Here is a 14,273-nt window from a genome sequence, read left to right as displayed (position 1 = left end):
CTCTTGTGTGTGTGTGTGTGTGTGTGTGTGTGTGTGTGTGCACGTGTCTCTCTCTGGTTAGATTAAAATGAATGAATCAATAAAATTAAATAAAATACTTTTAAAAAGAATGATTTATTTACGTTTATGTATTGTTATTATTATTTTTAATTTACTATAGGGCAAGTGCATTCACCAGAGAAAGATGGAGAGGGAAACTAAGAAAGCAAGCCCCTGCCAGGTCCAGGACTCAAACTGCAGTCAGCCATGTGGGAGGACATCGCCTTAACCACCACGCTACCTGCTGGTCCCAGAACCTCCTAAATCCGCACTGAGAGATTATGCATGACGTCCTCCCCACGCTTGGAGAAGACCTCGATGTTCTAGGGCAAGGCTCAATCCAGCCCTGTGCACCTGGCACTTGAACCCCCAAGTTCATGCTTTTATCTGCTCTGCCTGGCCTTGGGAGGACAGGGGTGGCTGTAAACTTTGGCACCTGAATCACCTTTACCCACCCAACTGACTCCTTGCCCCACAGGGGAGGCATTCAGGCTGTGTCACCCTGTGTGACTCTGAGTCAGTTCTCCTGCTCCCAGCTAGCTCCGCCCCTATGTACTGGCCTGCAGCCCAGGCAGGCAGGAAGCCACCAGGCCTGCGGATGGGGCCGCCCCAGCCTCTCCCAGTCTTCTCTAAATCAGGACCTGGGGCAAAGACTGCCCAGTACAGGCCAGTGGAGGTTGCTAGGGGGAAGAGCAGCTCCAGATAGAGGTGCCAGGCTGGGGTCACCGGGCTGGAAGGGTGTTGACCTGGGATCGGAAGGAGAGCTGCTCAGGGCTGGAGCAGCTCCACGGGGTGGCCCTGGGGGTTGGGTGCCTTCTAGGTCATTGGAGGCCTTCGGGCTGCAGGTTCTGGTTGGTTCTGTGTGGACTTCTCTCCCTCCTTCTCTGTCCCTTTTCCTCCTTCTCCTGTTCTTCCTTGTCGCTCTCCCTCTTCTGCCGATTGTCCTGGGTCTTCCCCTCTCTAAGCCTTCCCTGCCCTTCCCTCCCACTGTCCCTACAGCTCCTGGCCCTTCCGTGTCCTCGGGACCCACTCACTATCCCCTCTGTCCCCAGGATGCCGCAGCTGGGCCTGTCCTGGCTGGGCCTGGGGCCGGTGACCGCCTCCCCATGGCAGCTCCTGCTGCTGGCCGGGGCCTCCTGGCTCCTGGCCCGCGTCGTGGCCTGGGCCTACACCATCTATGACATCCGCCGCCGTCTCCAATGTTTCCCAGAGCCTCCAAGACGGAGCTGGTTCTGGGGCCACCTGGGCCTGGTGAGTGTGGCAGGAGGAGTGGGTGGTCAGGGTGGAGGGACTCTCTGAGGGGCTGGGAATGGGATCAGGGAGTGGGGCCAGGGGCGGGCTGGGGACGAGGACAGCAGAGAGGCAAGGCGGCCGGTCCTCACACTCCAGCGTGCTTTGGGTCCATTTCCTCCCGTCTCCCCCTCCGTGTGTCTCTGAGGGGCTCCCAGGTGGGCTGCACAGTGAGGGGTCCCTGGTTCTCACATCCTGCACTGCTGGACTCCAGGCTTCCTAGGGTACTGCCCAGGGTCCACTCCCTGGGCCATTTCCTGGGTGTGCATTTCTCTGGACTGTTTTCCTGCAGGAAGTAGTTGTGACTCTTCACACACAGAGACACAGAGATGACAGAGACACATGCAGAGACATATACACAGAGACACAAAGACAGAGACACACAGAGATACACACAGACACCTCGACAGAGACCCAGAGATACACACAGAGACACAAAGACAGACCCAAAGATAGATGGAGACATACACACAGACACACAGAGACAGACACACAGAGACAGACACACAGAGACAGACACACAGATATAGACATACATATAGAAACACAGACACAGAGACCATGCACACAAAGACACAGATGCAGACCCCTAGAGACACAGGCAGAGACACACAGAGAGACATAGACACACACACGCACATGTAGAGACACATGTACAAATACAGAGACACACAGACCAGACACACACACAGACATAGAGACACAGACACACACAGATAGATAAAGACACACAGTTGGACAGAGACACACAGACAGACAGATCCACAGAGACACACACACACATAGAAACATACAGTCACACACACACACACACACACACAGCATGGCTGGGTGGTGTGGACAGTCTCCCAGACCTCTCTGTTGGGGCCGCCTTCCTCTTCTCTCCCTCACCCCTCCAAGCTGGGCCTGAGAGATAGATAAATAGATAGATGATTAATAGATAGGTAATAGGTAAATAGCAGATAGATAACTGATAGATAATAGACAGTATATAGGTGATTGATACATACATAATAGATGGGTCGATAGATATTAATAGGTAGATACTAGATGATAGACAGATGATAGATAAATACATACAGAGGTAGGTAGATAGAAGATAGATGATAGATGGCAAGTAGAGAGATGATAGATACATAGATGATAGATAAATGATAGCTATAGATAGATAGAAGGTAGATAGATAGATGATAGATACATAGACAAGTGATAGATATATTGGGTCACAGGAAAAGCCATGACTTGTTTTTCTACGCAAAAATACCTCATGACTTTTCAGATGAACTATTAGATAGAGCGATAGGTAAGTAGAAGATAGACAGATGATAGAGAGATGATAGGTAGAGAGATGATGGATACATAGATATAAAAAGATAGAAGATAGATGGATGACTGATACATAGACGATAGGTATAGATAGGTAGATAGATAGTCGTGGTCAGGGTGGAGGGACTCTCTGAGGGGCTGGGAATGGGATCAGGGAGTGGGGCCAGGGGCGGGCTGGGGACTAGGACAGCAGAGAGGCAAGGCGGCCGGTCCTCACACTCCAGCCTGCTTTGGGTCCATTTCCTCCCGTCTCCCCCTCTTTGTGTCTCTGAGGGGCTCCCGGGTGGGCTGCACAGTGAGGGGTCCCTGGGTTCCACATCCTGCACCGCTGGACTCCAGGCCTCCTAGGGTACTCTCCAGGGTCCGCTCCCTGGGCCATTTCCTGGGTGTGCATCTCTCTGGACTGCAGTATTCTTGCAGGAAATAGCTGTGACTCTTCACACACAGAGACAAAGAGATGAGAGAGACACAGAGGCACATACACGGAGACACAAAGACAGACAGAGACACACACAGAGATACACACAGACACCTCGACACAGAGACACACACACAGGGAGAGATACAAAGACACCCAGAAAGACACATAGAGATGCAGACACAGAGACAGAGACACACAGAGACAGAGACAAACAAACAAACACACATACACAGAAACATAGACACGCAGACACACACAGAGACAAAGACACACAGACACAAACACACACACACACAGACACAGACACAGACACACAGACACACACAGAGACACATAGAGACAGAGACAGACACAAACACACAGAGAGATACACAGAGACAGAGACAAACAGACACAAACACCCACACAGGTAGGACACCAACACAAAGACACACACAGAGACACACACAGAGACATATGTATACATACAGAGACACAGACACAGATGCAAAGAAACACACAGACCAAAACACACAGATAGAGATACACACACAGAGACAGACATACAGAGAGAGACACACACAGACAGAGACACACACAGAGACAGACGCAGTCACACAGAGACAGAGACACACATCCATGCACACACACATGCCATGGCTGGGGTGGCGGAGAGGGGTGAGCAGTCTCCCAGACCTCCCTGTTGGGGTGGCCTTCCTCTTCTCTCTCCACCACCCCCCAAACTAAGATGTACCAATGGGCTCTGTTACTCAACCTCCGTAAAAGTGGCCACTCACTTCCCCTTTCAGAAGCCATCCTAACCTCCAGACCTTTGAGGGATGCGACCTCAGTCTCCCCGTTTGTGAATGGCACGACTGGAGGGTGTGGGGTGTGTGCGAGTGTGACGAGAGAGTGTGCAGGACCCACTGTGCACGGAGCCTGGAGGGCAGCAGGTGCCTGCAGGGGGAGCACCACCCTGATGGACAGAGAGCGGTCCCCTCTGTTCCCCTGGAGTCCACCGAGGCTGGAAAGTCCCTGGTCTGCCCGCCCTTCTCCATGGAAGGGACACGAGAGGCTGTGGGGACCCACCATAGGACAAGGCCCCACCATAGGACAAGTCGTGAGACCACCCCAGTGCCCACCACCACCCCCTATGACGAACTCCGCTGTGGCTGCCCCAGGCTGGACCCTCTCCCAGGTGGGCCTTGGGGTGGGTAGAGGGATCTTCTGTCTCTCCCGTGGGGAGATAGATAGATATAGATAGATGATAGATGATATAGTTATAGATAGATAGATAGATATAGATAGATGATAGATGATATAGTTATAGATAGATAGATAGATATAGATAGATGATAGATGATATAGTTATAGATAGATAGATAGATATAGATAGATGATAGATGATATAGTTATAGATAGGTAGATATAGATAGATGATAGATAGATGATATAGTTATAGATAGGTAGATATAGATAGATGATAGATAGATGATATAGTTATAGATAGGTAGATAGATACAGATAGATGATAGATAGATGATATAGTTATAGATAGGTAGATATAGATAGATGATAGATAGATGATATAGTTATAGATAGGTAGATAGATATAGATGATAGATAGATGATATAGATATAGATAGATAGATAGATATAGATAGATGATAGATGATATAGATATAGATAGATAGATAGATATAGATAGATGATAGATGATATAGTTATAGATAGGTAGATAGATATAGATGATAGATAGATGATATAGTTATAGATAGATAGATATAGATAGATGATAGATAGATGATATATAGATAGGTAGATAGATATAGATGATAGAAAGATGATATAGTTATAGATAGGTAGATAGATATAGATGATAGTTGGACAGTAGATAGATAAATGACTGATACATAGACAGATGATAGCTAGAAATAGAAGATAGATAGAGAGATGATGGGTGGGCCAAGAGAGATACGAGGGAATTTATCACGGCAACTGGCCTCTGTGACCGTGGAGGCCAAGAAGTCCCACATGACACCGCCTGCCAGTTGAACAAGCAAGGAGGCCAGCGGTGTCATCCAATCTGAAATCAAAGACCTGAGACAATGGGAATTGCTCCTGTGAGGCCCAGAGTCGGAAGGCCAGAGAAGTTGGAGTTCAAGGGCATAGGGACAGGTGGTGAGGCCACACTGTTGATGATGGATATGCATAAATGGATGAAAAGATGGAGGGGAGCTAGAGATGATAGAGGTAGATAAAAGGAGAATGATGGAAGACCCCAGCTCCAGAAGAGAGAGCAAATGGATGCTTCTGGACCCTCAATGGATTACAGGGTGCCCACCCACTCCAGAGAGGGAGGGAAACTTCCTTCCTCCGTCCACTGACTCAAATCCTAATCTCTTCTGGAAACACCCTCAGAGACACACCCAGAGATCATGTTTTACCAGCTAGCTGGGCATCCCTTAGCCCTGTCACGGTGACGCTTGAATTACCATCACGGTGACTCTTGTTTGCAGATCACCCCTACGGAGCAGGGCATGAGGACAGTGACTCAGCTGGTGGCCACCTACCCCCAGGGCTTTCAGACCTGGTTGGGCCCTATCACGCCCATCATCAGTTTGTGTCCCCCTGACGTCATCCGGTCTGTCACCAGCGCCTCAGGTATCCATGCAAAGCTTGTGGTGGTGGGTGCCGTGGCAATCCGAATTTCTAGCCTCCCATCCCCAAGCTGCCATAGGACCCTGGCCCTTCTTCCTCTCTCTGTTTCTCCATCTCCTCCCTCCACCGTCCTGGTATTCTGAGCACCACTGGGTTCTCAAGAGATCTCAATTCAAGCCTTCAGCCCTGTCCTGGAGAAACCAGAAACCCCTAGTCTTGAGGCGATGGATCTAAACAGAGATCCCAATTTCACGTGGTCAAGATTGGCTAGAGAAAGAAGAGCTGCCACAGCTGGGGAAGAAAGGTCTCTGCAAGGGTGGGCTTGGGCAGGCCGGAAGGCTTCCTGGAGGAGTTACTAGAACTATAATAGATCTGGAACGATCGATAGGAAAGTTTTGAAGTAGGGTGGAGGGTAGCACATCCAAAGCTCCCTGCCAGGCCTGGTGTCAGCCTTGACAGTATCCAGGCCCGCAGCTAGTAAGAGACCAGATTGCTGTTTCTATGATGTGCACCACGATTTCTTATATTTCATCCTGTCCTCCTGTTCTAGGCCTCAGGAGTCTCCAAAGGAGTCAGTACTCCAGCCTGGCTAAGACCGTTCCTTTCTCTCTATCCTTCCATCCTTGGATAGGCAGGCTAAGCAGAGGAAGGAGCAGTGTCTGACAGAGACCATGGCTCTGACATCAAAATGCTCAGTGACTCTGGGCAGGTTCTCAGCTCTCCCTGGCTGCTGAGTTTTGTTTTATTTTATTTTATTTTATTTTATTTTATTTTATTTTATTTTATTTTTTTAGTTGTGAATGTTGGCACTGAAACTTTATATGGTCTAAGCAAAGAAAGGGAATCTACTGATTATAAAGTCCAGAGAAGTGGCCTTCAGGCATAGCTGGATCCAGGTATCATGCCATGTTATGGGACACCTATCTCCCTCTCAATTTTATCTTTTTCTGTGTCACCTTCCTTTCAAGGAAGCCCTTTCTTCATGGTATAAATGTTGAGTCCAAGAAGCTCAACATGGCCCATAGCCATGGCCCGGGATTCACTTTAATTGTCTGGGTATGGGTTGCAGGATCCATTCCTCAACCAATCACTGTAATTCTTTTTCTTTTTTTTTTTTTGAGAGGTTTTTTCTATAGGGTGTGTGCGCTCACCGGAAAAACAGGGAGAGACAGAGATATAGAAAGCAAGAAATCACTCCCTGGGGGAATGGCCACGCCACAATCCCTTCTCCTCCATTCTCCTCTCAGGATCTTGGGCACGTGCACACACATGTGTCAGGCGTGAGTTTAAGCCACCGGGTCCAGGACTCAAACCACAGCTGACTACATGGGAGTCCAGCAACATAGCCATTACGCCATCTGCTGGTCCCCATCACTGTAATTCTGATTGTTCAGTCTTGGCAGGCCTGGGATCCAAGAACTGTTCTTTTCAGGGATACAAAGCAGTTTGATGGTTGAGAACATAGGCCCTGAATTTGAGAGACCTGGGTTTGTTACATTTGAATAAGAGAACAAGAGGACATCGAGTTTTAGCCAAATAAAAGGAGTCTATTAGCCAGCAGCTGAGAGAGAGCGTGAGTCACTCCAAAACCTTGCAGCCCCAGAACAGCGGGTAGGAAGACTTACAGAGGCAAAAACCACAAACCTAGAAAAACGACAAGGCTTTGCGTTATGCAATCGTGGGTTACAAAGGCCAAAAAAGCAAGTGATCAGGAAGGACAGTTATCATTGGCAACATCTGCTGTGATAAATATTCAGCCAGGAGGACAGATATGGACGCCCGTGTACATTGGCTGGTGATACGCCTTCAGTGAGGAATTTTAAAAATATATATTTATTACATTTTGTTATTATTATTATTTTATGTTGATGAATGCAGGAGAGAGAGAGAGAGAAAGTGAGAGAACAAGCTGCCAGGTCTGACACTTGAACCGTGGTCAGCCATGTGGGAGTCCAGCACCTTAACCACCACGCCTCCTGCCAGCCCTCGGTGAGGACTTTTTAGGAGGCACATGTGGGGCAGGTCACAGGGAAAGGAAAATGGTGGTGGAGTCATATTCAAAATGGAGATACTCAGGACCAGCAGGTGGCGTGGTGGTTAGGGCGCTGGACACTCCCACATGGCTGACCAGGGTTCGAGTCCTGAATCTGGTGGCTTGCTTTCTCACTTCCTCTCTCTCTCTCACTCTGACCCTCTGTCTCTCTCTGGTCAAATAAAAAAATAAATGAATTAATAAATAAAATAAATAATAATTATTTTTTTTTTAAATGGAGATACTCATGCTTCATTCTCTACCTCTCTCTCTCTTCTTTTCTTAAGAATGATTTTATGTAACTTTATTTATTTTTACATTTAAAAAAATGGATTCTTTATTTCATTTTATTTATTCATTCATTGTATTTTAATTTGACTGCAGAGAGACAGGGAAAATGAGAAAGCAAAGCTACCAGGTCTGGGACTCGAACCATGATCGGCCATGTGGGAGTGTCCAGCACCTCAACCACCACACCACCTCTTTAGTTATTTATTTATTTATTTTAATTGGACCAGAGAAGGGCAGAATGAGACCGTGGCCGTCATGTGGGAGTCCAGGGCCCTTAATTACCACGCTACTTGTTGGTCCCACTCCACTTCTTTTATGGGGATCAAATCATTGATTCCTCAGTCTCAGCTGTGGCAGAGGGTGACCAGCACAGTTCAGTTCAGTTTGGGCTGACGTGGACTGATTTCCTGATCTGTAACTGCTGGGCATCATTGCTCAGGCATGGGAGTGTCTGATTGAACTGGCTTGGCCCAATGTTTGTGGCATACAGCCGCTGGGCCCACTTGTTCATATGGAGATCATGACGTAGCACTTCCTGAGGTAAAGCAAGCAGCTTACAGAAGCAGAACAACCTTTATTTATTTATTTATTTATGGAGAGGTTTTTGCTCTAGGGCGCGTGCGCTCACCAGAAAGACAGAGACAGAGAGACAGAAAGCGAGAAATCACCCCCCAGGGGGGGATGGCCACACCGTAATCCCTTCTCCTCCATTCTCCTCTTGGGATCTTGGGCACGCACGCACACACGCCCGGTGTGAGTTTAAGCCACCGGGTCTGGGACTTGAACCACGGTCGACTACACGGGAGTCCAGCAACGCAGCCATTACATCAACTGCTGGTCTCTCAGAAGAGAATTTGGTTAGGTACTTAGGGAATTAAAATGTCCCCCAAAACAGAAACCAGGGCCAAAAGTTCAAATTGGAAGCATGGTTAATAGAGAAACTAACAGGGTCAAAAGCCAAGGAGCCTATTGCCAGAGGCCGATCCAATCTTACCGTAAGTTAGCACTAGCCTGCTTTTTTATTGGTTTTTGGTTTTGGTTTTGGTTTTTTTCTGTTTGTTTGGTTTTTGTTTTGTTTTGTTTTGTTTTTGACTACCTGGCTGTGGAGTCTCTTTCCAGATGCTCAGGAGGCACTGATAAGAAAACATGTCACGGGACCAGCAGTTGGCGTAATGGCTATGTCGCTGGACTCCCATGTAGTCGACCGCAGTTCAAGTCCCAGACCCGGTGGCTTAAACTCACGCCGGGCGCGTGTGCGTGCGTGCCCAAGATCCCGAGAAGAGAATGGAGGAGAAGGGATTGCGGTGTGGCCATCCCCCCTGGGGGGTGATTTCTCGCTTTCTGACTCTCTGTCTCTCTCTGTCTGTCTGGCGAGTGCACGTGCTCTATAGCAAAACAAACAAAAAACAAAAACTCTCCTTAAAAAGAAAGAAAACATGTCACATAGCTGAGGGATTCTCCTGAGCTCAAGGCACTGAACTGCGGTGAAATGTCCCACACATAACAGGCAAACGCTAGTAGGAGCTTTTGGTACCGTTTTCAATTAGTCAGAGCTGTGGCAGCCAGAACTATAGCAAAAAGCAAAGTAATTACAACAAGCAGGGCCATGGTTAAGGGGTGGTTCTAAACACTCTGGGACCATTCAGGACAGTCTGCGCGTGTTTTTCCGGAGAGATGCATCCTCAGTCTCCTGCCGTGCGTAGATTGGTCAGCTTCTGGAGTGACAAAAAAACAGGGCTGTGGTCCTCTCTGGTCTCTGGGTTTGTAGTTTGCTTTTTCCAGATGGGCAGCTTGTAGGGTGTTTTTAGATCAGAAGTCTATATGGAGACTCAAGAAACTGGCTTCACTCTAATAAAGGTTGGGGCTCAGGAATTGCTTTCTGGGCTGAGTTGCCACTTTTCTATTATTTACCTGCGAGGTAAGGTGAAGGCTGGCCGACCCTGAAAGGTCAGATACAAAAGAAGATGTCCTGTTAACGTTTGAGGTTGTGACTCACCTATCACAGACACTATGGCAGGGACAGGATGTTGGAAGAGTCCTGTTATCAAATGGCCCAAAATGACCTGTCAATGGTTGTGGACGTGACTCACCCCAGAGCCATTGGAAGGGATCTTGCAAATAGGAAACAGGCAGACTTCTGTCCTCAGTTCCCCTTACTGGTCAAATATTAGTTCTCTGAATGGCGATGTTCCACGGAGCTAGGAAAGCTTATTTCTAGAAGTCAAGTCCCGGGACCAGCAGTAGTGTAATGGCTATGTCCCTGGACTCCCATGTAGTCGACCGCAGTTTGAGTCCCGGACCCGGTGGCTTAAACTCATGCCGGGCGCATGTGCGTGCGTGCCCAAGATCCCGAGAGGAGAATGGAGGAGAAGGGATTGTGGCGTGACCATCCTCCCTGGGGGGTGATTTCTCGCTTTCTGTCTCTCTGTCTCTCTCTGTCTGTCTGGCGAGCACATGTGCGCCTGAAAAAAAAAAAAAAAAAAAAAAAAAACTCTCCAAAAAAATAATAAATAAATAAATAAATAAATAAATAAATAAATAGAAGTCAAGTCCCCTGGAGCTAGCAAGGCTCATTCCTGGGAGTAGTCAATTCATCATCCATTGTTGTGGACAGTAGAGTCTTTTTTTGTCTTTGGGCAAGGGAGGGGGTCAGGCCTTAAAGTTTGGAGTAGATGTTTATTATGTGCTGTCTTTGAATTTTTATTTTCCTCTTCTTCCTGTATCTGGCATAGGATCTACAGGTAATATACAGTAAACATGCACAAACAAGTATTATATTGTAAGCAGGGCATTAAGCAGCCTAACCAACCAAAGAAACCTTTATTTTGGGAACTGTAAGATTGATACTAGTTTAGAGTCCAGCAAATTTGGCTTCTCATCACCACATTTATTTATTGTTCTTTCAGGAGAGGGCATTTTATTTAACTTTAGTTTTTTTTTTTTTTTGGGGGGGTTTTTTTTTTTTTTTTTTTTGCTATAGGGTGTGTGCGCTCGCCAGACAGACAGAGAGAGACAGAGAGAGACAGAGAGACAGAAAGCGAGAAATCACCCCCCAGGGGGGATGACCATGCCGCAATCCCTTCTCCATTCTCCTCTCGGGATCTTGGCCACGCACCCATACGCGCCCAGTGTGAGATTAAATGACCAGGTCTGGGACTCAAACTGCAGTCGACTACGGGGGAGTCCAGTGACATAGCCATTACCCTAACTGCTGGTCCCATGAGTTTTTTTATTTATACATTTTACTAGGCATAGCGAACTGTTTTGCAAGCCTTCAAGGATGCAGTTGAAGTTCTACAGTTGGAGATAAGCACCTTCAGTGTATACGTTTTCCGATCTTGTTACTATCATGTGTGATCCTGTCATGCATCATAGGTCAAGCCAGATTACTTATCTGTAAATGTACTGTTCCATGCAACTTCGAGGAAGGCTGTCTGAGTATGCATCAAAGAGGACAATGTGTAAGTCATAGAACAGGCATTGCTTGACCTAGCCAGGGTCAGGATGTTTCCTATACCCCATGAAGGTTTTCACGGAGCCCCTCATATCCAAGGCATGTGTCAGCCTGTTCACAGTGAGTAATTAATGAGGCATGCAGATAAATGCTTCATGTAGCTATGCTGAATATCCTCACAAGCATTCAGTGAGGAATTTTTAGGAGGCACATATGGGGCAGGTCAGGGGAAATGAAAATAGTAACAGAGTCATATTCAAAAAGGAGATGGCTCATGCTTCAGGTCTCAGGCATTCCATGTACTGTCTGGGAGATCATGGACAAGTGAGTTCATCATTCAGAGTCTTGGTCTTTTTTTATTTTTCAGAGAGTGATTTTAGCTAGAAGGCATGTGCACTCACTGGAGAGACAGAGACAGAAAACAAGAAATTCTTCCCCAGGGGGGATGGTCACACCACAATTCCTTCTCTTCCACTCCCCTCTCAGGATTTTGGACATGCATACACATACACCTGGCATGAGTTTCAAGCCACTAGGTCTGGGACTCAAACTGCAGTTGGCCATGTAAGAGTCCAGCAATGCAACCATTATGCCACCTACTGGTTCCAAACTTTAGTCTTCTTATCTGGATGATGGCATGGAAGAGATCCCAGGTGAACGTGGTGTTTGGGGTCTAAATGGGGAATGCTTTTTCCTGACCCTGTAAGTAGGGTTGTATGCTGAGGATATGCAGAGGAAGCCCGGGAGGAGGTTCAGTACAGAGCAGATGACAAGCTGCTGGAAGGACCTCCCAGGTTGGGCTCAGGGCTGGGTCAGTGCCCTGTATGCCTTTCTCTCTGGCATGGGTCGGTGCCCTGTATGCCTTTCTCGCTGGCAGCCTGGAAGAACATGGTTGGACCTCTTTGTTCTTCAGATTCAGAGCTTGGAGGAAGGTCTCCTATACATGTCGGGCCTGCAGAGCACCTTCGGGGATGTGTACTGCTGGTGGGTGGGGCCCTGGCATGTGGTCGTCCGCATCTTCCACCCCACCTACATCAAGCCTGTGCTCTTTGCTCCAGGTAGACCCTACACCAGCCACAGCTTGCCTGCTGTGAGGTCTCTGTGCTACCTGCAGCTGGCCAGGTGGCTCGAGGGCACACAGGAGGGCTGTGGTGGAGATGCCGCTGGCTCTGTGTCACCTGGGCGTCCACCTGTCTGACCTCTGGCTAAGTCTGTGCTTGTCTGGGGCACGTCTGTGTGCTGTCTACTGTGTGGCCACATTTGCCATGTGTACTTTACAGCTGGGTCCTGCTTATACCTGGTTGAGTTCATACCTGGTTACACCTGATTCATGTTATACCTGGTTACACCTGGATTATATTATACATGGTTGCACTTGGTTTATGTTGTACCTGGTTAGACCTGATTTATGTTTTACCTGGCTTATGTTATACCTCTGGCTGTCCATGCTATATATCCCCAGTTTATGAGAGGAGACGTCGGAGAGGGCTGGGACAGACAGGGTTGCCTTAGATCACTGTAACAGCGTTTTGCAGAGAGCTGAGCTGTACTCAGGTGTTGCAGAGCATGTTGGACCATGCGGGAAGAATGTCAGGAGGGGTTGGGGCATGTGGTGCCGTGCAAGGGTGTGCTTTGCTGTGCTGTACAGCCGTGGTCTGGTTCAGTTCCCCTCATGTCCTTGCTTCTTCTTGTTCCTGTGTCCCTGGCTTCTTTTCTGCTATGCTGGGCTTCAGGGGAAATGCAGACCCATGGCTGGGAGACCCCACCCCCCATCCAAAGTCCCTCCCTGACCCCTCTCCATGGCTTCTGATGGTCCTTGTTTCTGTCAGTCATCACTGCACCCAAAGACGTGATCTTCTACAACTTCCTGAAGCCCTGGCTGGGTGAGTAACTGCAGCTGAAGGGGTTGGGGACAATCTTGGGGACCCGGGGTAGGTGTTGCCCATGTCCACCACCCACGGCTGCCCTACTAGGGGATGGGCTCCTGGTGAGTGCCGGTGACAAGTGGAGCCGCCACCGTCACATGCTGACGCCCGCCTTCCACTTCAACATCCTGAAGCCCTACGTGGAGATTTTCAACAAGTGCTCAAACATCATGCACGTGAGTCTTTTGAATCTGGCTGAAGTCTGGGGAAAGGAGTGGCCTCAGACATCTACAGTCTAGAATTTCTTCCCTACTGGATGGCTTTGGGGCCATTATTCTTCCTCTCCAAAGCTTGGTTTCATCATCAGTAAAATGGGTATAATAAGGGTCAGCCAGTGGCATGGGAGTTAAGCTATTGGATCTCAATAGCCTGTGCAGTCAGCATCCTGAACCTGGCAATTTGAAAAACATACTGGGAGGACCAGCAGAAGGCATAATGGTGACATTGCAGGGCTACTGTTCGAGTCCTAGACCCAGTGGCTTGAAATTCACACTGGGTGCATGTGCGCCCAAGATCCCTAGAAGAGAATGGAGAAGAAGGGATAGTGGCATGGCCATCTCCCTGGGGTGGGTAATTTCTCTTTTTCTGTCTCTCTGTCTCTCTCGGTCTTTCTGGCAAGCACACATGCTCTATAGTAAAAACCTTTTAAACAAACAAACAAACAAACAAACAATCAAACAAAAAAAGCTTAAGTGTTATGAAAGATTGGACAGAGAGACTTAGGGGAGGGCAGTATATTGACCAGGGTCACACAGGGCTCAGAAGACAGAGCTGGAACTTGAACCTGGGTCTCCTGACTCCCAGTCATGGAGTCTTTCCCATAATATTGACAGTAGCAGCTGTTTCTTTTATATA

At 48.1% G+C, this 14,273-nt stretch overlaps 1 protein-coding gene across 1 annotated transcript in view; it reads left to right on the top strand.

Annotated features, from left to right (window-relative positions):
- Positions 1-641: 641 nt before the first annotated feature.
- The window catches only part of LOC102469250 (phylloquinone omega-hydroxylase CYP4F11-like), a 26,441-nt gene continuing 12,809 nt past the window's right edge, over positions 642-14,273 (top strand). The window contains exons 1-5 of the mRNA XM_006162283.3: positions 642-747; positions 1,092-1,290; positions 5,575-5,719; positions 13,323-13,376; positions 13,467-13,594. Coding sequence (XP_006162345.1) covers positions 1,093-1,290; positions 5,575-5,719; positions 13,323-13,376; positions 13,467-13,594 — 525 coding nt within the window. The 5' untranslated portion in view covers positions 642-747; position 1,092. The remainder of the gene's footprint in view (positions 748-1,091; positions 1,291-5,574; positions 5,720-13,322; positions 13,377-13,466; positions 13,595-14,273) is intronic.

This window comes from Tupaia chinensis, unplaced genomic scaffold, assembly GCF_000334495.1.
Source record: "Tupaia chinensis unplaced genomic scaffold, TupChi_1.0 Scaffold139785_1, whole genome shotgun sequence".
In the NCBI taxonomy this organism is placed as follows: Eukaryota; Metazoa; Chordata; class Mammalia; order Scandentia; family Tupaiidae; genus Tupaia; species Tupaia belangeri.
The sequence above is the reverse complement of the archived record's forward strand: the minus strand, read 5'-3'. Positions and strand labels throughout refer to the sequence as shown.